The sequence below is a fragment of the Euprymna scolopes genome, chromosome 44, assembly GCF_053919585.1.
Source record: "Euprymna scolopes isolate OS-2025 chromosome 44, ASM5391958v1, whole genome shotgun sequence".
Classification (NCBI taxonomy): domain Eukaryota; kingdom Metazoa; phylum Mollusca; class Cephalopoda; order Sepiida; family Sepiolidae; genus Euprymna; species Euprymna scolopes.
Window position 1 is genome coordinate 54,296,209 of NC_136525.1, and position 27,115 is coordinate 54,323,323.

The 27,115-nt window shown below is 35.9% G+C and overlaps 1 protein-coding gene across 2 annotated transcripts in view; it reads right to left on the minus strand.

Annotated features, from left to right (window-relative positions):
- The window catches only part of LOC145268845 (uncharacterized), a 202,809-nt gene that overhangs the window by 51,284 nt on the left and 124,410 nt on the right, over positions 1–27,115 (minus strand). For both annotated transcript variants that reach the window (XM_080124516.1, XM_080124517.1), the window contains exons 3-4: positions 23,760–25,095; positions 5,503–5,675 (exon numbers count right to left, since the gene is read on the minus strand). In XM_080124516.1, the coding sequence (XP_079980642.1) occupies positions 5,503–5,675; positions 23,760–25,095 (1,509 nt within the window). The remainder of the gene's footprint in view (positions 1–5,502; positions 5,676–23,759; positions 25,096–27,115) is intronic.

Genomic DNA, 27,115 nt, shown 5'->3' on the forward strand with positions numbered 1-27,115 from the left:
CACCGAACGACAAAAACCATATTTATTTTCACCGATATATATATATATATATATATATATATATATATATATATATATAGAGAGAGAGAGAGAGAGAGAGAGAGAGAGAGAGAATAAATGACAAAAAGTTATATTCCATAATTCATGATGTTAACCATCTTAGAATTTTTATAAATTCACTGACTGATATAATAATTATTTTGCGCTATGAAACAGATACTGTCAAGAATTGTACAAGTCAACTGAATTAAAGGAATAAATTATAAAATGGTCAACATCATGAATTTTGGAATATAACTTTTTGTCATTTATTCACTATATTGCTCTGTAATTACATTGAGCTTCTTAAATAAGAATTGATATATATTATAAGAAAATATATTTCTACAGAAATTATATATATATATATATATATATATATATATAGTAATTTATAAAATATATATGGCGATTAAACTACACTGAATATTCCGCGTTTCATCCACTCTAGGACTCTTCAGACTTATGCGCATAAACCTGAAGAATCCTAGAGTGGATGAAACGCGGAATATTCAGTGTAGCTTAATTGCCATATATATTTTATAAATTACTAACTAGCTCTACCTACGTATTGAGCACTTTTGAAGTAAATACTTAAAGTTTACGCATAAATTTATACTTTTGTATATTAATTTTATGTGAGTAAATGAAGTAGTTATATATATATATATATATATATATATTACACACACACACTAGCAGGGAGACCCAATGTTGTCCGGGATTGAATGATGATCAACAAATGTTTCGCACTCCAATTCTTTTTTTTGTTATCGAAATCTGTGAAATTTTCCATTTTTTTTTTCAAATCGATTATATGCTTTAGTTGGGGGCCCATCGCAGTGCACGGCTTCAGCGTTGCTCCTTTCTTCGGTCTGATAAGGTTGGTCTCTCTAAATTGAGATTCCACTGAAACATGTATGTACGTATGTAACCAATAATGTTTGTATAATAAATGGAAGGGTGGACCTTCTAGAACTGCGCACGGCAAAAATCAACAGGGACAAGATCATTACAGGAATCGTCTAATCTGCGTTGATTTTGGGGGCCAAGGATAAAAATCCCAATTTGGATATTGGAGATAAAATAGTGTCAGCAGACTCACAGAATTTAGCGGTAGCCGAATAGGTCAAACACTATCAATGTTTTGAGATCTGCAGCTTTCATCGGCAGGTTTCACAGCATTCTTTTTTTTTTTTTTTTACTTGGGAGTCACCACTTATCAAGGCCCAAAGGCCATTCGAGGGCAAAGGTTAATGAATGCAAGGTGATAGTTTAGTAAATGTTAATGATGTGAATTGGGTAGAATTTGATTATTTATGGGAATGATTTAACAAGAACTTGTTTACATTGGACTTGAAGGCTAGCATGTTGTATTCAACCGGGAAGCAAGCCAGCTGAACAGTGTTCCAACTGCGGGCAGTTCTGGGGAAAGAAGTTTTGTTCATCGAACCTACACTTACATTTAGGCACAGATAGAGAGTGGGGGAAAATCATATATAGTGGTTGCAGTTAGTCGAGTGTTTTTTTTTTTAAGTTTCGCAAGAGGGGAAGGATCGTCTGAACAAGCGTTTTTTTTTAATCCGAACTTTCTATGCCTATTGTGATCCCAAGAGAAGACCACAGACTGGGTTGTGGACAACAGAAAATGTGAAAACAAAAACACGGAAGAATTGTTAAGCGCAGATGGAAGGGGGGGGGGGTGTAAACGGATCAAAACTAATCTTTGGCGTCGAGGATATTTGGAAACGTCTGAAAGTGCTGTGCGTAAAAGCTGACCTTTCGCGGAGTGTGGTTCCAGCATAAGTCTGCTTTGACAAACCTGTTCTCTCCCAACGAGTTGGGGAGGGAGAAGGTCATGTTGTGGGGGAGCATTGTTACAGCCTGATTGTAAAAATTGCCATTGGTCTGGAAAAAAAAATAAAAATTGAACAATTTTTTTTTTTTTTTTTTTTTTTAACGAATGGTCTTGAATTAGTTTTTAACGCTTCCATGCGCTACCATCATCTATAAGTTGTTTGTATGTTTGTATGTCCAGTTAAAACTTTAAAAATACTCAACAAATCCTAAGTAATCTTCCAAAAATGACATTTTTCTTAAAATGATGGTGGCTGAGTTGGGGATCAAAGTTAGTTTATACAGGGTGGAACGATAAAGTTGTCGCCCTAAAGAAAACAACACTTCAGTTTTATTTTAAAACTTATTTTTGGGAAAAAAAAAACAAAAAAAAAACAATTCAGGTAACTTGATTATGTAGTAGAACTGGCATCTATTCAATGTAACAGTCTTCAGCCTCAATCACCACCTTGATATAGAACCCGAACTGGGAGCATGCCTTTTCAACAAGTACCGGTGGGAGCTTGGTGAATACTGGCCACGCCCCTGTTATTTGTGGCAATCTAGTTTCATGGTCTTTAGTGCGGTTTGAAGTGAGGGTCACATCATGTCACCTCACATCTGTTCCGTCTGCCTGCTTCCCTCCGGACTACAACTTGGATGTCTTCAAGCCCAATATTAACAAATTCCTAATGAACCGCCCCCTTAATTAAACACTTCATTAAATCTCCACACTAACGTAATATACTTGCAATAACCCTTATCCCTGAGTGGCTTCTGGGCCTTGATAAGTGGTGATCACTGTGTAAAAAAAAAAAGTCCCAGAAGCTACTCGGGGATAAGGTTTATTGCCTGTACAGTAATCAATGGGATAATATCATAGTAATAGTTAGTATTGGAGATTTGATAAAGTGTTATTTCTTAAGGGAGCAGTTCATCACAAAATTTGTTTGTGTTGGACTTGAAGACATCCAAGTTGAAGTCAGGAGGGAAACAGGCAAGCGGCAGAGAGTTCCACAGCCGTGCACTTCTAAGAAAGAAGCTTTGTTCATGGAATCTACGTTTTGATTTAGGCACGGATAAAGAGTGGGGAAAATTATTGACAGTGGTTTCAGCCAGTCCGGTGTTTTTCGTGAAAGATTGGGGAAGGGGGACCAGAGAATGGAGCTCAGACGAGCACTTGCCATGGAAATAATGATAAAACAGAGCCAGGCTCGCAACGTCTCTTCTGTGGGAGAGAGGTTGCAGGGAAGAAAAAAGGGCATCCCCCCCCCCCAAGCCACAAAGTCTATTTTGTACTCTGCCAAGGCATGATAGGCTGTTTTTAGCAGCTCCTGCCCAGATGTGGCAGCAGTATTCCATCCTTGGACGTACTTGGCTTTTATATAGATAGAGAATTGCATCATTAGGGAGATATCTTCTGGAGCGGTAGAAGAATCCCACCATTTTCCCAGTGTCCCTGGCAACAGATTTGATGTACGTGATCCATTTCAGATCAGGAGTAAAGGTCAAATCCAGAAGCTTGTCAAAACATGGGGCCTCCCCAAGACGAGAGCCATCCATTTCAATTGATGCCAAATGGGGATCAGAGCGTTGATGATGTAAAGATAGAAGCTTGGTTTTGGATGAATTAAAAGTGACGAGCCACCTCTTCTCCTGGCGAATGCAATCAGGTGGCCGCTGGCAGACCCTGGGTGTGATAGCAGTACTCGGCGCCGGCCCACAAGCCGAAAGAGTGCTATGACTTTGTTTTTTCTATCACTGGCCCTCCTCCTCGACTTGAACCCGCTAGACTACTTTGTTTATTCATAAGTCAAGAACATCACCAACATGACCTCCCACAACACCAAAGCCAGCCTGATTGCCACCATCCGTCGAATATTCACTGAGTTCCTTCTGGCGCCTGTGAAAAAGGCATACTCCCAGTTTCAGACCCATGTTGAGGCAGCAATTGAGGCTGAAGGCTGCTACATTGAATAGATGTCAGCTCTACTATATAATTAACTTACCTGAATTGATTTTTTTCAATAAAAGTTTTAAAATAAAACTGTTGTTTTCTTTATCGTTGTGTGTGAGTGTGTGATAGAGAGAAAGAGTTCTCTATGGACACAAAAACAACTGGGTCAATTTTTATTAAATTTTACACAAAGGTACTATACGTGTCTGGCAGTGTTCTTAGATAGGCTTTGTATCAGAATGTCTTTGATAAGTATTGATAATCAGAAAAATCCGACGAAAGAAGGAACAGGCGAATTTGACAAAAGTAAACACCTTATACAGCCTAACATCACAAATGCATTTGAGAAGTTTTATTACTGCACAAGCCAAAAAGTCTGACATATAAAATCAACAGGTTCTTTGATATGACAGGGGCGCAATCAAAATGAATGTTTCTGTTTAGAGCACAATTGAAACATGATACTCCACCTTTGTATTTTAAACTTTAATTCAAGCCATTGTATATAAAAAAATTTTTTTTTTTTATAAAATCAAAAATAGTTTCTCTACAGTGCAACGTTGACTGCAATGTATTGTGGACTAAGTCACTGCGGGGAGGCATACGAATCTTCCTCCCGGTGCACTGTGATGAGCCCCCAATTAGAGCAGGCAATCACTTAATGTTATCAAGATGTTTACTCATCTTTTAATGTAATCATGTAAAGGGAAGTAACTGCTTTTTTGACAGTTATCTCCCTTACACAGATTCGACTTATGCGTGATACTCTGTTCTTTTAATGTCGGTCTAAATGAAAACATGCTGCCTAAATATATACATTTCCTATAATAATTATTGAATACCTACAGACACTAGTGTTTCATCCTTTCGGGGATCATCAGTGCATCATGATTATCAGCGATCAGGAGATTTGAACCCAGCAACGAAGCCATCTGTGACTCCATTAGCAAGGACGAAATCCATACAGCCACTGTCAACCGCAAGAATTATCGTTGAAATTTAAACATTTATTTTTAAATGTCTTTAACGTCTGTCAAAGTGATCTAATTTTTATAATATCACAATCTGCACATGTGAGCTGAAGTGACCGACTTTATTTCAACTGTAAAGTGCTCAACGATAAGAAACAATTATTTTATATATATATATATATAGATATATATATATATATACATACTTCTTTGATCCAACCCATATATATATATATGACCCGACCATGAGGCAGGTAGTACTGGGTTACATGGTACCAGTAGCACATGACATGACCTGACACAAATATATATATATATATATATATATATATATATATATATACACACACATACACACACGCACTAGTAGAATACCCATCTTACCCATTTATATATATATATATATATATATATATATATATATATATATATATACACACACACACACACACACACACACACACACACTAGTAGAATACCCGTCTGAAGACAGGTGAAAGAAAGTTTTTATTTAATTTTTTTTCCGCATTTGGCAGTCATCCACTTTTTCTTCTGGCAAACCAGGCAGTAGATTTGGTCGTCTAAGTACTCGATTCCAATTTCACAATTTTAAATGCTCCGACTCCAAATTGGCATGAATATTTTTTTACCCTGACTCACAAGCGAGCAACAAAAATAAAAAAATAAAAATAAAATTACCTTTTCTCTTGCGTTTGCAAACAAATTCCACTCTTCAAAAATGTCGGCCAATCTGTCCAAGCCGCTGTGATGAAAGTGTAATATTTTGTATTGGCTTTCACGGCTAGCAATGACGACTTGACCTCGTGTGCACTCCTTATCTCCGTAGAATAGCCGTAAAGAACGCATTTGAGCTAAAGCGGAAAAAATAAAAAAGAAATACGATTAAATTTCATAAAAACAAATATTATCTATATATCTATAAAAACAGAGATGTGTGTGCCACAGACGATTTCTGATTGGTTAATCCAATAATCACATCTCCTAAAAAAGTATAGTTCTTACGCTCTTAACTTTACCATAAAATATTTTGGTCTTATTTATTGTCCATCTTGGAAGGGTTTAATTTTTTTCTAACTTGCCATTTACAAATTAGAAAAATACGAAAGTTACAGACATCACAATCCAACCTCTGACTCAACGTCCGCCATTAACACAAGAAAGCAAACGCTGGACAGATTATTAGTACTACTACTACTACAAACAATACAGCACGAAAACACGCGCACACACGCACACACACTCACGTCCACTACCGTCCTTGGCTACGTCACGTTGTTATGGCAACACGATAAATACACAGTAAATTTGATTTTCTTCATTTCTACGCAAATATTACGCAAATATAAATCATATAGAATATCTGTATGAATATAATTACACGTAATAGTTAAATAAAGATGATCATCGTATAAGAGAACCGAAAAAAAAAACTAATAGGGAATTTGTATAAAGTTGTATTTTCTTTATAAATAAATAGAAAAAAGGGGTGTTGATAAGACTATCGATACTTATACAGTTTAGTGACGACATTAAAAAATGGAAATATTGAAAAAAATTTTTATTGTCCGTAACTGTTATAGACTGAAGTTCTCCGAAAAAAAATTCTTACAGCGAAAAACAATTATTTATCACGACGACGTCAACGTGGCCATTTTGGAAATGTACCTAGCAGAATACCTCCATTTTAGGCCAAATTTCGCAATCTAGCCTTTTTTTTTCTCGCCATATTGAGATGCGCACAACACATCTGAAATTTTTTTACGTTTTTTTTTTTTTTTTAATCTGCAATTTTTTTGCGTATTTTTTTTTTATAAATAAGAATACTATTGAATATGCAAAGAAATTGAAGAATGCAAAGAATTGAGGAATTTTTATACGAGATTATTTTCGAAACATGCTCAGTTGGACACGCATGGATAACTTCGAAACTTCGTTTATTTACTTCTGTTACAAATTAAAAAAAAAAAAAAACACCCCAAAAATGGCATCTGTCTTCGCAAAAAAAAAAAAAAAAAATCTCATTCTGGTGGGGGGGAAAAAGGGCTAGATTGGCCTAAAATGCAGGTATTCTGCTATGTACGGCAGTTACCTGCCCTTGGGGAATTCCTGGGCCTGCAATAACATTTCCAAAATGGCCACGTTGACGTAGCCGTGATAAATCATTGTTTTTCGCTGTAAAAAAAAAAAAAAACTACTTGATCAAATGAAGTGAAATTTTTTTCGGAGAACTTCAGTCTATAACAGTTACGTACAATAAAATTTTTTTTTCAATATTTCCATTTTTTAATGTCGTCACTAAACTGTATAAGTACCAGACTATCAATACACACAAAAAAATATAGATTTATTTTTGGGTAAAGTTCCCCCGGGTTTTCCTTTCACTTCAGTAAATAATGGTCTTTTGTTATATATATGGCGTACTATTATCTTTATATATATGATGTTTATGTTTATATATATGTATAAGTGATAGTGTCTGTGTGTGTCGGTGCGTCTGTGTGCATTTCCCTACGTTAAAACTCTGTCAATTTTAAGCCTACAGATTCGAAATTTGATATACAGGGTACTGAGATTTGGGAACATCGATGTGATAGGTTTTCGACAGAAATTTGACGATTAAGTGGTCAATATTCAACAATTAGACCTTTGAGAACTCTACCAAACTTCTCCTACAATTTAAGGTCTGAACACGTGATATTTTATATATATAGATTCCTTGGACATGGATCTAACTTATTAACTTTACTTGATCCCTAAACAATAAATGTTACGAGGTCATAATAGGGGTAAAAGTTTTAAAAAATTGACCTTTTTTTTTCCCTAAGCAAACACTTCAAAACACCTGGGCAACGCCGGGCACCGATTGCTAGTATATCTATAAAAGTGAAATTGTCTGTGTCTGTAGGTGTACATTCCCCTACCAAACTACTCTGCTAATTTTCAGTCTACAGACTCGAGATTTGACATAAGGGGTATTGATATCTGGGAAAATCTTCTTAATCATTTTTTGTGCCAGAAATTTGGCTGTCAACGATTTGACTTTTGAAAACTCTACCAAACTCCTCTGCCAATTTTGGGTCTAAACATTTGAAATTTTAGATGTAGGTTACTTAGACATTGATCAAACTTTTTAATTTGATTTGAGTCAAAAACAATAAATGTTAAGGTGTCAAAATTGGGGTCAAAGTTAAAAAAAAAATTGACCTATGCAGTCTCTACCAAATTATTCAGCCAATGTTTGGTCTAAACATTTGAAATTTTACATAAAGTGTATTCAGACATAGGGCAAGCTTTTTAATCGATTTTTGGCCGAAAATTTGGCTGTCAAGTTGTCAAAGTTCAAAAGATTTGACCTTTGTGGTCTCTAGCAAACTATTCAGCCAATTTTGGGTCTAAACATTTGAAATTTTACATAAAGGGTATTTTTTATTTTTTTTTAATTTTTTTGAGAAGAAATAATTTACTGAAATTTTATTATCTTCCTTAGCCGGTGTAGTGTAAAATATTCCCCTGTAAAAATTCTTTTTATCTATAAGAGAGAAAGAGTATTTTTAAGATCGGATTTTTTCGATACTCATCCGATAAATTTCTGTGCGAAACATATCTAAGAACACTGCCAGACATATCAATTAGCTTTGTGTGAAATTTTCAAAATATAGGCTCAGCCGTTTCGGAACCTATGAGGAAAGAACTCACACACACACACACACACACACACACACACACACACACACACACACACACACACACACACACAGAGAGTAACTTTTATATGAGAGTAGAGATAAACAATTCGCTATTTTCCAAAGACAATGTTTTTATTATTTGTACTGTTTTGTTATTTTCTCAACGTCAACATGGCGGCGAGAAGATTAAAACTTTTTTTTTTTTTTTTTTTTTTTTTTTTTGCTGCATGAATTTTTTTCCTCGGTCAAAATCTGATGAATAAGTAATCCAAATATGTTGTAAAGAAATAATTTTACATACATGTTGCTTACTAACGAATAGAGGTTTTGGTTGGTTTGTTGGTTGGTTGTTTTTGTTTTACGGCATATCAACCCTTTTCGGGTTATTTAATGCCGAATCCAAAGATTTTGAAGAAAAGATTTTTAATAGAATATATTTGTTGTTTTCAAGTCGGTTTCTATTTAACCCATAGTTGGGACCCTAACAGGTACTACCACTCCGGGTCAGAGTGGATCTGGGAGCAATGGTAATTAAAGGGTGGCTCCACACTCCCCAAAGCCCACAAGCTGGGGCCTCACCACTGGATATAGTTTAAGGTCATATCCAGGACCCCCATTGAGGGACTTTTACCCTCTGCAGGGAGGCAGTCGGTGTATTCTAATGCCCCACCGACAGGGCCCTAAACATTTGAAATTTTACATAAAGTGCATTCAGACATACAGCCAGCTTTTTAATCAGTTTTTGGGCAGAAATTTGGCTTTGTAGTAGAGAAAAAGAAGCATGTTTTCAACACCCGAAGAAGGTCGCAGGTTGCAGCGACCGAAACATTGAAGTATTAGAAATAGAAGTCTGTTTGTTGTTTTTACGATTCTATGCTCCAACAACATGGCAAAAAAACAAAAACAAAAAAAAACATACTGATGATGAAGTGTATCTTCGAAATATATTTATGAATTTTAATATAAATTTCAAACAAAATAAATATCTGTTTATTTTGTAATAATGCGTTGTTTTGGCTTCAAACGTATATAATACGTATTTATTTTATTCAAACTCAACCAGCGCCTCTATCAAGGAACACAAACCCTAACATTATATATATATATATATATATATATATATACACACACATATATAAAGCATTTATATGTTGCTACACAGTCATGAGCATGTTTCGGTCAGCTAGTCACAACTAACTAGAGACCTCTTCAAGTGATGCTGTTTAAACAAAAGTAAACTTCATAATGAAAATTAAAAAAAAAAAAAAATTCACAGCAGATATTAATCAGGAGGACGGTCACATGATGATCAAAATGAAAATAAATTAACGGCACTTAAATAAGTGAAAAGAAAAAAGAAAGAAAAAAAAGGAAATAAACAAAAGATATATAAAAAGAAAAAGAAATAAAAATGATATTTTCCCCCCCTTTTTTAAAGTGTACTTTTTAATATTCAGTTTCAATGTTTTCTATAATAAGCAAGAATTCTTATTAGTTTATTTTTAGGTTTTTTAGTTCCCCCCCCCCTCCTGACAAAAGGAGGGTGGACTTGTAAATTCACACTTGTCTGATCGTCTGTCCGCATTTTTCTCAATAACTAAGCCTTGGAATTTTTTTGAAATTTTGCACAAACATTAAACATGATATGATTAAAAACAATAACAGAAAGGATTTTCCAGGAAAACTCTGGTTGCTCCCTTAGGGGTGCCTTTCGGGTTAAAATGGCTAAAATTGACACTTTTGTACTTATTAAAAAAAATTGATGCCTTGAATTTTTATAAAACTTTCTGAAAATTTGTAACTAACTGATTTCTATATAATTTTGTTTGTCTATACTTCGCGATAACTCTTGGGTATGTCCCAGGGGTTCTTTTAGGGCTAAAAAAAATACTCACTTTTTGGGGCAATTTTACCATATTTGATTGAGATTGTCGGACTGACTTCCTCATCTTGGTTGTTTTTGTCACAACGTTTCGGCCGTTTTGCCCTCCGGCCTTCATCAAGTGTTTTTTTGTATCGAACTGGGGAACTGATGAAGGCCGGAGGGCAAAACGGCCGAAACGTTGTGACAAAAACAACCAAGATGAGGAAGTCAGTCCGACAATCTCAATCAATGAAAACACCTCATCTCAAAAAATACAGACAATTACTTTACCATATTTGTCCAAAATTTTCTGTGTATGTCTATTTAGCAGTTTTGCATGGTGTGTTAAGGCCTTGGGGACTTTGGGGCTAAATGAGGCGGAGGGGGGGGGATGATGGACTTAGTAATTCCTTTGTTTTGCATGGTGCAGAACTCAAATTTACATATGTTAAAGCCTAAAACTGCACCGTTTGTTCATTTTCACTAGGATTTGATGACCGCTGGGGATTTTGGAGGGCTAAATGGGGGGGTGGGGGCAAATGCTGAACTTAGTCATTTTTTTTATGCCTCGTTCACTGTGCACTCGGGGACCAGCATGCTTTTTTTTTTTTTTTTTTTTTTTTTTTACACGGTGGTCACCACTTATCAAGGCCCGGAAGCCACTCAGGGATAAGGGTTATTGTAAGTACAGTACGTTAGTGTGGAGATTTAATGAAGTGTTTACTTAAGAGGGCGGTTCATTAGGAATTTGTTAACATTAGACTTGAACACATGCTTCACTTGTTTTAAATGTTTTCTTGTTGCCTACTTAGTTTAACATCACTTTTTTTAATCAAAGAAAACAAAAAAATTGTATATTTTTTCTTGAGGAACTCATCTAAAACGTTTCTGAATTTTTTTAGATGCGGATTGGTTATTTGTATTGTTTGGATTCTTCAGACTACTGTTCTCATCTTGAATGTGATTTTCATAACGTTTCGGTTGATGTAACCTCCGACCTTCTTCAGGTTTATCTTGTCAAACTCTGGAAACTCTGCACGGAATTTTGAATAGTATCTTTTATTTGATACGCAGGTATCTAATCGAATTCGGGAATGTTTCTGTCGAACTCAGGAATTTGGACAGAATTTTGAGCAGAACCCTACATTTACTTCATGGGGGGGGTAGCGTGCTCTTGTTCCGTCAGCCATGACTGGATAGAAGTCCTAAGTAATTTGCAATTGTATCCCCCCCTACCCCCCCGTGTTCTCGACAAGATACACCTGAAGAAGGTCGGAGGTTACATCGACTGAAATGATACAACAAAGCATTCATTAAGTAATGGCCCTGATGATCCACTTCTAGTTGTCTGATCTAGATGAAATTTTGCATGTGCAATGATTTATAACTCTATGGGTTATGTGGCAAATTACACCTCCGAAATATCTGTGGTTTCTGATTTACAGGTGTTTGAACGGAGTCAGGTGTCAAATGGAGCATGTTGAGTGTCGCGCAGTGATCTGTTTTTTTTTTTTTGTATTTGAAAGGACACACACCACAGGAGACTTGATAAAATGAAAGAAACATATAGTAACGATGTCCATCGTATGACCTCGTAAAACAGTGGCATTGTGAATTCAAACATGGCTGAGAATTTGTGGAGACAGCTCTTAGACTGACCCCCCCCCTCCCCTCCGACCCCAGTTAACGTATTTATTTGCATCCCCAAGGCCGTTTTTAATGTGGGGTAAAAACCAGCTCCCCTAAAAGTAGGCAAAAAGGGGGGCACTGGTTACCAAAAATAATAATTGTCCCAGTATAGAGGTTTTCCCTCCATTGACTGGTACCGACTATCTTAAGTGCAGCAGCTATTTATTTGCTCCCCCACCGAGCAAATTAGGCACAAGGCCGATTTTTAATGTGAGGAGTGAAGGGGAAATGGGGACCAACTCCCCGGGGAGTAGGGGAGCTGGATAGTGACAATTGGTATGAAGGGTTGCCCCTACATTGACCAAGGTCTTATATGTGGGGTCGCCCCCACATATGGTCTTTGCTTGCAGTATCTGCCGGAACAGATGGTATTTATTTGCTCCCCCACCGAGCAAATTAGGCACAAGGCCAATTTTTAATGTGAGGAGTGAAGGGAGGGGGAAGGGAAAAAGGGGACCAGCTCCCGAGAGGTGGGAAATGGGAGCTGGTTAATGGTCAGGCATGTGGGGTTGCCCCCACATCTGGTCTTTGCTAGTCATAGCTAGTCATAGCTTGCAGTATCTGCCGGAACAGATGGTATTTATTTGCTCCCCCACCGAGCAAATTAGGCACAAGGCCAATTTTTAATGTGAGGAGTGAAGAGAGGGTGAAGGGAAAAAGGGGACCAGCTCCCGAGAGGTGGGAAATGGGAGCTGGTTAAAGGTCAGGCATGTGGGGCTGCCCCCACATCTGGTCTTTGCTAGTCATAGCTAGTCATAGCTTGCAGTATCTGCCGGAACAGATGGTATTTATTTGCTCCCCCACCGAGCAAATTAGGCACAAGGCCAATTTTTAATGTGAGGAGTGAAGGGAGGGGGAAGGGAAAAAGGGGACCAGCTCCCGAGAGGTGGGAAATGGGAGCTGGTTAATGGTCAGGCATGTGGGGTTGCCCCCACATCTGGTCTTTGCTAGTCATAGCTAGTCATAGCTTGCAGTATCTGCCGGAACAGATGGTATTTATTTGCTCCCCCACCGAGCAAATTAGGCACAAGGCCAATTTTTAATGTGAGGAGTGAAGGGAGGGGGAAGGGAAAAAGGGGACCAGCTCCCGAGAGGTGGGAAATGGGAGCTGGTTAAAGGTCAGGCATGTGGGGCTGCCCCCACATCTGGTCTTTGCTAGTCATAGCTAGTCATAGCTTGCAGTATCTGCCGGAACAGATGGTATTTATTTGCTCCCCCACTGAGCAAATTAGGCACAAGGCCGTTTTTAATGTGAGGTAAAAACCAGCTCCCCTAAAAGTAGGCAAAAAGGGGGCACTCTGGTTACCAAAAATAATAATTGTCCCAGTATAGAGGGTTTCCCCTCCATTGACTGGTACAAATTATCTTAAGTGCAGCATCTGCCGGAACAGATGGTATTTATTTGCTCCCCCACCGAGCAAATTAGGCACAAGGCCAATTTTTAATGTGAGGAGTGAAGGGAGGGGGAAGGGAAAAAGGGGACCAGATCCCGAGAGGTGGGAAATGGGAGCTGGTTAAAGGTCAGCTATGTGGGGTTGCCCCCACATCTGGTCTTTGCTTGCAGTATCTGCCGGAACAGATACTACACTTTGATCCTGGCCCGAAGGCCAAGAACAACAGAAAAAAGGCAAGCCAACCCCAGTTAATCAATGAGACATCTGTCAGCCAATTTGAGGTTGCCATTTTCGAAGATCAATGTGTGATTATTTGCCAAATAACTCGAGATTAGCACAGGGTCTGTGGAAACTATCAATCATGACGATTTGCATTATCTGCCAGATGGATTCCCAGGCTGCTGACACTTTTTCCAGAAGTGAGAATGTGTTGCGTGCTTGAAGATGAACCGGGAGACGTGCGAAGAAGAGGAGTCAAAGTTTTTCAAAAAACTGATTACACCAGATCAAACCTGGATCTATCATTATAATCCAGAGATCAAAACCCAGTCAATGTAGTGAAAGCCAAAAGAAGGTGAAGGTGCAGCCCTCTGCTTGCAAAGTCATACTCAGTCTTCTGAAATCAGTATGGAGTTTTTTTTATTTTTTAAACGAGGGAATCGCCACTTATCAAGGCCCATAGGCCACTCGAGGACAGGGGGGTTAAAGAGTGTACAATGGTCAAAAGGACAATATCATAGTAATCGTTAGAAGTGTAAATTTGGTAAATTGGATTACTTAAGGGGAACGGCTCATCAAGAACTTGTTTACATTGGACTTGAAGATGGCCATATTGTAGTCAGCTGGAAAGCAGGTAAACGGAAGAGAGTTCCATAGGTGTGTAGTTCTAAGAAAGAAGTTTTATTCATGGAATCTACGTTTAGGTTTAGGCACTGATAAAGAGCGGGGGAAATTATTGATAGCATTTTCAGCCAAACGAGTGTTTCTCGTGAATGTTTGGCGAGGGGGGGGACCATAGATTGGAGCTCAGTCGAACACTTGCCATGAAAATAACGATAAAACAGAGACAGGCTCGCAATGAGTAGTGATGAAAGATCACTATAATCCAGAGATCAAAGCCCAGTCAATGTAGTGAAAGCATTTAGACTCACCACCTGATCCACTTCCAGTTGTCTGATCTAGCTGAAATTTTCCATGTGCAATGATTTATATCTCTATGGATTATATGGCAAATTACACTTCTGAGCTTATTGCGGTTTCTGATTTATAGGTGTTTGCACTGAGTCAGGTGTGAAATGGTATATGTTTAGTGTCGCGCAGTGATCCGGTATTTTTTTGTAATTGAAAGGACGCACACCACACACATTTAATGAAACTGAAAAAAAACTGTACCGTAACAATGCCCCAGCATATGACCTTGTAAAATTAGTAATCGACATAAAAAAATTTAAATGGCTTAAAATATATCAATATTGGCATAAATAGAAAGAGCTTGATAAACTAAGAAAGATTTTTTTTTTTAATTTTTAAAATCTGATTAAAACTAAGGAAGTTATGACTATTTTTGTGCCTTGCACGTTTGGATATTTTTCCCTCTTTAAGATCATATGCATTTCATTACATTTTTTTTTTTTTTTTTTTTTTTTTACACAGCTTTTTCGGTAAAAATGTTATTTCTTTGTTAAAACACAAGATTAAGCAATTAAATTTGCCATATAAGTGTATTTTTGTACAAGGAATCAGAATATGCTACTGAAAATCTCAAAAATTCAGTTTTCAAATAACCTGCAGTAAATGCACATAAATATGCTGCAATTCCTTAAAAATGCCAGATATCCATCAAAAGAAAAGAACTCAAAGCTGAATTGTAATGCATTATATGTCCAAATAACTGAAATCGAAATGTTTTAAAAAATTATTGCAAGATTTATTTGGTATTATTGTAAATTAACAACCTCCGTTAACCCATCCCCATCTGACCACGTCTCAAAAATATGTGATTCTACCTTTATAGGCAATTACGTGTGAACACCATGAAAAACTAAACTGAAAGATAAAAAAAAATTATTTTAGAATCTAATGTAAAATGATTCCCAATTTTTAGCCATTCTAGCATTTTAGGGCAGTTAACCAGTTTTTTGTTTTTGCTATAGGAGATAAATCCTAGGTGTTTTTTTTTTTTTTTTTCCTAAAGTCAATTATGCATGGTTTTAAGAAGGTCTTCGTGTAACTATGTTAGGATTGAGAGGTTGCCACTCTGACTTTGGGTTAATGGTAGGGCTAGGAGAAATTATGTGTGAACATCCTGAAGACTTGACAAAAACAAAAACAATTTTAGAATTCAGAATGGAGGTTGATTTCATATAAATTTAATGTAACATAATTCACCATTTCGAGACCATTCTAGGATTTTAGGACAGTTGACCAATTTATTTTTTATGGGAGATAAATCATGCACTTTTCTTTAAAAAAGGGTCTGTTTTTTTTTTTTTAGATACTTACTTACTATATGTAGCTTACCGAAGAATTTTGTTTAGTGGGGAGCTTGCCACTCGAACTTAGCGTTATTGTTAGGGCTAAAGAAGGTTTTAGGAGGAGGCTTGCCAATTGTACCTAGGGTTAGAAGTAGGATTAAGGTTTCTTTTTTTTTTTAAAGAAGGTGTTTGATACTCAGATTTACGGCTAGTGGTTAATAATTATTAGCTTTTAAAAATGTTATGGCTTAGATTTTGAACATCAAATTACTTTTAAATTTGTAAATTTACGTAAATGACGGGTGTGAAACTTTACAAGAATTACGACAAACAGACAAAAATAAATTTTATTTAAAACAAGTGACGTCACTCTAACAGAAAACGTGACATTAGGAAAAGTATCAAGTATTTATTTAATAATAATAATTAATCTAATATTTAAATATAAAAAAAAAAAACTTTTTGCTAAAGCTGACAAATCGTTCACAAATTTTGAATGAATTTGATTTTTATTTTCGATTACATTTCGTGTCTTTTTTCTACAGAGTTATTTCGTTTTTAAACTTTCCAGTTTAAGACGTTTTTATTTCTTAACTTCATTAGAAACTGAGCACTTTCTACAAATACTTCGCATTTGTTTTTTGTTTTTTTTTGGTAATTTAGTAAATTAGTGTCCATTCGATAATACACTGAAAAAATTGTAAAAAGACAAAAATAAAAAAAATATAGAGAGGGGAGGGGTACCGTTCGTACACGTGAACCAAAAAAATCATTTCACATTTTCAGTTGTTCAAAGCAAAACACTGTTTAATTTGTCGTTAAATACTAATGCAATGGATAAAAGTGCACACAAGTTATACATTTAGAAAGCTTATTTTCTTGTCTTTTCAACCATATAAATATTTGAGAAATATGTGAGAAATTGCAAGTTGAACAAAATTGATAATGCCGGACTTGCTTTAATTATATATTCTGATAACTGAATAGTTCTACTTAAACCAATTATATTCTGATAACAAAATAGCTTTAATTAAAAATGTAAGAACATTTTTTTAATATTCATATTTTCAATTTAAAAAAAAAAATTCGTTCTGGAATTAAAAAAAAAAAAATGCTTTTTTGTTTATAGCCATGCTATCGCTGCTCCGCTATTACTACAAGACAGTCTTCGACCAAAACTCAAATAGAAATGATTTTTTTCCGGGTATGATATTTTAAATTCCCAGCTACCACAAGAGAAAACATACAATTATACTTTTAATGGATAAAAACAGTAAAAAGATTGTTTTATTTACTAGTGGGTGTCCAAAGAAAATTTATTTTTTAAATTTTCAATACTCGTCATGTTGAAGTTTTTTTTTAACACAATAAAAAAAACGAATGGTCACAAGTATTTCAGACACCCCAAACTATTAAAAGTGGCATTGCTTCTGGTTAGTTTCCAAATTTCATGACAAAATTCTTAATATAAATGCGGTACGAGCATTTACAAATCCGAGGGGAGGGGGCCTTTTACAAATTGGTGCCTATTTTCTGAAAATTTGTGATTATCCAAAGTGCTTTATCATTTGTGTGTATTGCTAACAAAATGCTGGAATTGTGAATCCAAACATGGATGGAAATCTGTGGAAACAGCTCCCAAGCATGGTTCTCCTCCTTTTGCCATTGATGAAACATCTGTCAGTCAACTTGAGGCAGCCATTTTGGAAGATTGATGCATGACCATTTGCCATGGGTCTGTGGAAACTATCGTTTATGATCATATGCATAAGGTAGGTACATGCAAAATGAATATGGTAGGTACGTGCAAAATGAATATGGTAGGTACGTGCAAAATGAATATGGTAGGTACGTGCAAAATGAATATGGTAGGTACGTGCAAAATGAATATGGTAGGTACGTGCAAAATGAATATGGTAGGTACGTGCAAAATGAATATGGTAGGTACGTGCAAAATGAATATGGTAGGTACGTGCAAAATGAATATGGTAGGTACGTGCAAAATGAATATGGTAGGTACGTGCAAAATGAATATGGTAGGTACGTGCAAAATGAATATGGTAGGTACGTGCAAAATGAATATGGTAGGTACGTGCAAAATGAATATGGTAGGTACGTGCAAAATGAATATGGTAGGTACGTGCAAAATGAATATGGTAGGTACGTGCAAAATGAATATGGTAGGTACGTGCAAAATGAATATGGTAGGTACGTGCAAAATGAATATGGTAGGTACGTGCAAAATGAATATGGTAGGTACGTGCAAAATGAATATGGTAGGTACGTGCAAAATGAATATGGTAGGTACGTGCAAAATGAATATGGTAGGTACGTGCAAAATGAATATGGTAGGTACGTGCAAAATGAATATGGTAGGTACGTGCAAAATGAATATGGTAGGTACGTGCAAAATGAATATGGTAGGTACGTGCAAAATGAATATGGTAGGTACGTGCAAAATGAATATGGTAGGTACGTGCAAAATGAATATGGTAGGTACGCGCAAAATGAATATGGTAGGTACGTGCAAAATGAATATGGTAGGTACGTGCAAAATGAATATGGTAGGTACGTGCAAAATGAATATGGTAGGTACGTGCAAAATGAATATGGTAGGTACGTGCAAAATGAATATGGTAGGTACGTGCAAAATGAATATGGTAGGTACGTGCAAAATGAATATGGTAGGTACGTGCAAAATGAATATGGTAGGTACGTGCAAAATGAATATGGTAGGTACGTGCAAAATGAATATGGTAGGTACGTGCAAAATGAATATGGTAGGTACGTGCAAAATGAATATGGTAGGTACGTGCAAAATGAATATGGTAGGTACGTGCAAAATGAATATGGTAGGTACGTGCAAAATGAATATGGTAGGTACGTGCAAAATGAATATGGTAGGTACGTGCAAAATGAATATGGTAGGTACGTGCAAAATGAATATGGTAGGTACGTGCAAAATGAATATGGTAGGTACGTGCAAAATGAATATGGTAGGTACGTGCAAAATGAATATGGTAGGTACGTGCAAAATGAATATGGTAGGTACGTGCAAAATGAATATGGTAGGTACGTGCAAAATGAATATGGTAGGTACGTGCAAAATGAATATGGTAGGTACGTGCAAAATGAATATGGTAGGTACGTGCAAAATAAATATGGTAGGTACATGCAAAATGAATATGGTAGGTACATGCAAAATGAATATGGTAGGTACATGCAAAATAAATATGGTAGGTACGTGCAAAATGAATATGGTAGGTACATGCAAAATAAATATGGTAGGTACATGCAAAATGAATATGGTAGGTACGTGCAAAATGAATATGGTAGGTACGTGCAAAATAAATATGGTAGGTACATGCAAAATGAATATGGTAGGTACATGCAAAATAAATATGGTAGGTACGTGCAAAATGAATATGGTAGGTACATGCAAAATAAATATGGTAGGTACATGCAAAATGAATATGGTAGGTACGTGCAAAATGAATATGGTAGGTACATGCAAAATGAATATGGTAGGTACATGCAAAATAAATATGGTAGGTACGTGCAAAATGAATGCTAATGCTCCAAATTTATAAGCATTTTCACCCCTCCCTTTACTTAAAAATTCACCAAAAATCAGGAAATTAACCAATTTTTATGAAAATTTCAATATTGATCAAATAATGATCACAGAATATAATGAACCCATTATTTTTATTTAAATCTTCGTGGAAATGTATTATTTTGTTTAAACAAAAAATACCTTTACTAAAGTTATGGTTTTCTGGAGTAAAAAAAAAAAATGCAAGAATTTATTTTTGCTTTTTTTATGAAAATAAAGCATCGTAAATTATGACGATAAAAAAAAAAAATACTTAATTTTTACAGGAACATTACGAAAAATGCCCCTAAAGTCTGTATTAATGAATTCGATGTAACTCGAAGAAAAATTAATTTCTCAAACTACCAGTATTATCATTGAATTAAGCATTGTTTATTTAATATTTTCACACCAAAAAATTATAATAGCAAAATATATTTCTACTTTTTTTTTTTTTTTTTTTTAAATTACAGGTTTCGCATAATTTTTATATGTAAGATTTTAATAATTTCCTTGCTTGCATGAATGTGAAACTTTCGGCGTAACATAATTTTTATATAATCTATATAAACAGGAACATAGAAAAATAATTAAATTAAAAATGGTAAAAATGATATAAACGTTCAAGATAGGAATGTACGGATGCACATCTGGAAAACAAAAAAAAAAACTAGCACACCCCCTTCCTCCCTTTTAATTACATGACGTAATTTTCACAGTCTTTCAACTCGCTGAAATTTTGGGCTTCCATATATTTTGTGTTTACAAAACTTCCGTTTGTAGTGATTTTGCTCTTCACAAACAAGGTATTTTTTTTTTTATTCAATTCAATGTCTTAGAACTTTACTAATTATCTTTGAAATAGACCCAGAAAACTAATATTTATCTCTAAAAGGATTTTTACAATGAATTTATTTAACTTAAAAAATTTAGCTGAATTGGTTAGCTCGCCATGAAAACATTTTTTATAACTTTCTCTTTTTTTTTTTCACATGTACAAATATTTTTTTCCTTTTTAGGAAATTAACTTTAGTCCTTTATCTTTCAAAGACAATCAAAAAGTAGTCGGAAACCTACAAAAAAATGATAAATCGGCTTTCAAAACTAGCCCCACCCCTATCTTTATATGTCCATTTTTGCCCGTACCTAGCATAAGATGTGTGCTGAAACTACTGTCAATAATTTTCCCCACTCTTTATCTGTGCCTAAATCCAAACGTAGATTCCATGAGCAAAGCTTCTTTCTTAGAACTGCACGCCAGTGGAACTCTCTGCCGCTTGCCTGTTTCCCACCTGACTACAACTGGGATGTCTTCAAGTCCAACATAAACAAACTCCTGACAAACCACCCCCTTAAGTAAGACACTCTATCAAAACCCCCAATACTAATGATTACTACAATACTATCTCATTGATTACTGTACACGCAATAACCCTTATCCCTGAGTGGCCTTCGGACCTTGATAAGTGGTGACCCCCATGTAAAAAAAAAAAAAATAGATTCTCAGATCACAAAACCATGTTTGGTTAGCATAGGCTAGAGTTTACGAAATATTGGTTTTTAAAGATGATTTTTTAAGTTTAAGGGTCGTCTTATATGCCGAAATGTACGGTAATTAAAAAAATACATACCAAATTAAACAACAACAAAAAATATATTGTTTAATTGGAATTCATCATTGAGATGAGCATTATTTATCATTTTATTTATTGCGGACTATTATCCTCATCTTTCTTTGACATTGTTTCACGACGTTTCGGCCATTATTATTCGGTCGGGAGATCCTATTTATTAAAAAGGAGAATAGAAGTTAATAACGTACTAAAAACATTAAATTAGTACATAGATACGCTAATTTAATGTTTGTAGTATGTTATCACCCTTTTTTTTATTTTTTTTTTATTACATTTTCACCCCAAACAAGGCACATTGCCACTTTGGTGTAGGGGGCGCTATCAGGGGAAACATCTACTGGGGTACTATGTAGGGATTAGGGCAGCGAGATGTTGGTTCACGTTGCACTTGAACTTATGCATGTCAGTACAGTTGGGGAAGCAGTGACCTGGAATGGAATTCCAAAGTCTAGCAGTTCTGGGGAAGAAACTACTGGAGTAGAAAGATCTTTTACATCTAGGGATCTCTACAGTGTGGGGGTGGGATTTTGCAGCTTGTCGGGTCTGTCGAGGGTGTTCACGTCGTGGGGGCACAAGTGCTTGCAGTTCTTCAGAGCATTCGCCATTATAATACTTGTAGAACAGGCAGAGGGATGCAACGTTTCGACGATGGGACAGAGGCTGAAGCTTAGATGCCAGTTTAGGGCCTACCAGATTTGCGACTCTCTTTTGAACCCTGTCAAGGAGCGAGAGACTAGTAGCCGATGCACCAGCCCAAATATGACAGCAATACTCCATACATGGGCGAATAGTGGCCTTATAGAGGTACAGGATACTTTCGGGTTTAGAAGTTTTCTAGCACGGTTAGAGAAAGCCCACCTTCCTCGCAGCGGCCCTGGCAATGCTCTCGATGTAATTGTTCCAACTCATGTTTCTATCCTCTTTTTTAATAAATAGGATCTCCCGATCACTGAAGACACAATGTAAAAACTAATATAACAAACAAGAAAACGTCTGCTAGAATTATTCGTTACAGTTTCCTTATCTGTTGAACTTATCCCTTATCTTATTGTTTTTTACATTTGGTATTTCTATTTGTTATTTTTTTTTTTTATTGCGGACTATTATCCTCATCTTTATTAATTGTTGTTCCACAACGTTTCGGCCAACTATTCCTCTGGCCTTCGTCAGGTGGTTTAACCGCAATGTGATAGGAACTCCGAATCTTCAAACTGCATTCTCAGCAATTACTGCCATCCATAGTTGTTGTCGTCTCACCAAGATTTTGGCCAAGTAAACCTCTGGCCGGCTTTGGATAGGATTGAAACCTGGGGCTCGTGGCACAATGGGTAGAGATGTTGAATCTCTACGGTTCCAGATGAGAATCGTCTGAAGATAGCGGTTTGAATCCTACCAAAGTCACCCAGAGGCTTACTTGGTCAAAATGTGGTGAGATGACAACAACTAAGGATGGCAGTAATTGCTGAGAATGCAGTTAGGAGATTCGGAGTTCCTATCCCATTGCGGTTAAACCACCTGACGAAGGCCAGAGGAATAGTTGGCCGAAACGTCGTGAAACAACAACTAATAAAGATGAGGATAATAGTCCGTAATAAAAATAAAAATAATATGCATATATCTCTCTCTATATATATATATATATCTCTATATATATCTATATATATCTCTATATATGCATATATCTATATATATATATATATAGATATATGCATATATCTATATATATAGATATATATATATAGATATATGCATATATCTATATATATAGATATATATAGATATATGCATATATCTATATATATAGATATATATAGATATATGCATATATCTATATATATAGATATACATAGATATATGCATATATCTATATATATATATATATATATATATATATCTATATATATATATATATATATACATATATCTATATATATATATATATATATACATATATCTATATATATATATATATATACATATAGATATATGCATATATATACATATAGATATATGCATATATATACATATATATACATATAGATATATGCATATATATACATATATATACATATAGATATATGCATATATATACATATATATACATATAGATATATGCATATATATACATATATATACATATAGATATATGCATATATATACATATATATATATAGATATATGCATATATATACATATATATATATATAGATATATGCATATATATACATATATATATATATAGATATATGCATATATCTATATATATATATATATATATACATATATATATATATATAGATATATGCATATATCTATATATATAGATATATGCATATATCTATCTATATATATATATACATATATATATATATAGATATATGCATATATCTATATATATATACATGCCTACCAAATTAAACAACAACTAAAAAGCATATTAGAAAAACTAAATATAAAAAAAACATCTGACTCTTGATAAGGAAAAAGTTATTTTAAATGAATAGAGAGACTGGAAAAATAATTCTAGGAGACGGTTTGTTAGGTATATGCTTATATATTATGGAAAAATATTAAGACAAAAATTTATCAAAATACATACCAAGGTCTACAGAAAAGACACCGCAAACTTGTTCCTTGGGACTACGCTTCTCTTTTCTTTTCCGCGTATACGACATTGAGTTCTCTGGGAAGCAGAGGTTATGAGCTAACGAACAGGAACTGCTTCCCGACAATGAGTCCCGCTGATGCCTGGGTGATGATGCTGCTGAGTGATCTGGTGAGAGGTATGGGGTGGGGGGACGTGAGTCAGGACCAGATGTGGAGGTTGAAGAGGATGACAGCCGATACCGGGACACCTCAACATCTGGCGTTTGTATTGTCATACTCTGTACGTTACTGCCATCGCCAAAGTCCTCCAGGGGCGGAGGTGGAGGCTCTGTGTCGACGTGAGCATGGTGCTCTAGACTAAATGATTCGAGGCTAGTTGTTTCCGACGTCGGATTTTCAGTGACCAGTAAATTTTCATTGCCGTTGGTCATGGATTCATTAAGTCGGTCATTTAGTTCGGCGCATTTGCGTCGGAGCTCCCCGACCATGAGCCGGTAATGTTCCCCGGTTGGGCTCGGGTCGGTCGAATCGGAACTCAGACTTGTTTGATCGAAGTCCGTAGATGGCGAGCTTGCCATGTCGTATTTTTTGTCTTTTGGGCGTATATTAAGATTCAGCATATTCTCTTCTTGTACGACAACGAGATTCTCCCCCTCCATTTCAATACTCACGGAACGGTCGGATCCAAGACGTTCCCGCGACTTCCTGTATAACTTGTTTTTTTTCAACATAGCAGCCAGCTGCTCTTCAGGGTTCATACCTTCACTCTCCGTAGACGAACTGTCATATTTCGACGTCTTCGAATACGAATCTGAGGATTCCATAGTTCTTTTATTTTCTTTTCGCAAATCATTGACGTTAACCCCTACCTTAGGGACTCTGGTGCGAGTAGTCGAAACGGCCTTCTCGTTGTTCGGCGCCGACTGTCCGCTCGTATGATCCCAGTCAGTGCCAACACCAGAATCTGTCTGCGACTTGTTGCTAGGTCCAAATTTCTCACGATAGGAGTCGTAGTCGCTGGTTTCGTCTCGAGACCCGACAGAGATCTCGGAACATAGGCTGCTATCGTCTCGCTGCCGAGACCGGCGCCGTTGCTCAACCCACAAATTCTGCTCACTTCCCATCGATACTAAAGAGTCACGTGGAGACATGCTGGGGGACGGCGTGGCCAGGTTGTCCGAGCGGGCGTAATCCTGTTTTGGGGTTCGTCGGGGACTAGACTTTGGGCTGCCGATTACGGAACGGTTCGGACTGTTTTCTATACTACGCGGGTTTCGCTTTAACGTTGTGTTGGGGATCCATGTTAAGATTAAAGTCGGACCAGTTATCTGCAAAAACACAAAAAGATAAATAAATAAAACATTGAAAAAAAAAAAAAAAAAAAAAGAATTGTAGGGGACGTTTTATTATGTATATGCTATATAAATGTTACATGAAAAAAATATTTGTGGATGAATAAAAAATTGAAAAAAAAAAAAATACTTGTAGGGGACGTTTTATCATGCGTATGAGATATAACTGTTACATGAAAAAAATAATTTGTAGAATATAAGATATATATATTATAATTCTCTTGGTCTATCTGTCCGTTACACTTTTCTTCAGAAACTACTGAGCAGATCTGGCTAAAATTTTGTATGAACCTTTGTAATGATAAGATGCAGCAAACTAATTATCAATAATTATCTGCCCAATGCACAGTTAGGGATTAATAGTGGTTAGTCACCACAATACCACATTTACTCTAGAAATTTTCTCAGAAACAACTGGTACGATCTAGCTAAAATTTTGTATAGACCTTTTTTTTTTTCCTTATTTTATTGCATTTTTACTCCAACCAAGGCATAGTGCCACTTTCCTGAAGGGGGACTACTATCTGGGACATAATTTGCAGGGATACTGTGAATAGATGGTGTCCCAAAATTCAGCCTCGTTCTTGAATTCGGGGAAAAGGTGGGTTACGTAGTGCAGTGGATAAAGGTGTTGGACGAGTCTCTACAATTCCAGGTGAGCATTGCCTGAAAATAGCGGTTTCAATCCTACCCAAAGCAGGAGAGAGGATTAGTTGGCCAAAAAAAAAAAACAAAAAAAAAAAACGTGGCGAGACGACGACGACAACAACGACAACTATGGAAGGCAGTAATTACTGGGGATACAGTTACAAGACTCAGTATTCCTATCCCGTCACGGTTAACCACCTGAAGAAGGCCAGAAGATGAGTTAGTCAAAACATGGTGAAACAAGATTAAAGTGTAGTATCTGTTCTGATGCCACACTTCAATTTTTTTTTCTCAGTGAAGGAGAAATCCTTCACGACAGAGATAATTTTTTTTTTTGTTCCTTTTTCCACATTAAAAAACGACCTTGGTGTCTAAGTCTACCCTTGTGGGGAGGCAAAGTAAATAGGAACAAGAACAACTATGAAGACGAGTATAACAATCCACAAATAAAATTATATATATGGTTATGGTATAAAGATGGGATCCGAAACATGGTACTCTGCCACCGGCGTCGAGGGAGAACCTAGCCCCTTTGAATAAAGTGCCGAGTTGTTAACTTTGAATGACAGAAAAACAGAAAAGGTGTAATATATAACAAATAAATGTTACCAAAGGCAAGATAAGTTTAGAAAAACAAGAAGCAGTTCAAAGAATTAAAGAGAGAAGCAGTTCAAAGAATTTTCGAGCATTTATTACTATAGACAACATTTAAGAATTACAATTTAAAAAAAAAAAAACTTAAACAGTGAAAAGAATTAAAATTTAGAACTTTTTAAAATTCCACAGTTCAAAGAATTTAGAATTTTTTAATCAAACAGTTCAAAGAATTAGAAATTTTTAAAACTTAACAATTCAAAGCAGATTTTTTTTTTTAATCAAACAGTTCAAATAGCACATGGTACAATGGGGAAAGGAGTGGCTAGTTACTTTTAATGCATCTAAAACAAAGCTTCTTTCTTTACATCATCAACGTTCTGATCCACATCTGGCATCAATTGAAATGAATTGCTCGTGTCTTGAGGAGGGCTCAAGTTTTGACAAGCTTCTGGGCTTGACCTTTACTCCTGATCTTATATGGAACTCGTACATCAAATCTGTTGCCAAGGCCGCTGGAAAAATGGTCGGATCCTTCTATCGATCCAGTAGATATCTCACTGCTGATGCAATTCTCTATCTATATAAGAGCCGGGTACGTCCAGGGATGGAATACTGTTGCCACATCTGGGCAGGAGCTGCTAGAAAGAGTTCAAAATAGACTTCGTAGTCTCGTAGGAGATATCCTTTTCTTTTCTCTGCAGTCTCTGTCTCATAGAATAGATGTTGCGAGTTTGCTGTATCGTTATTTTCA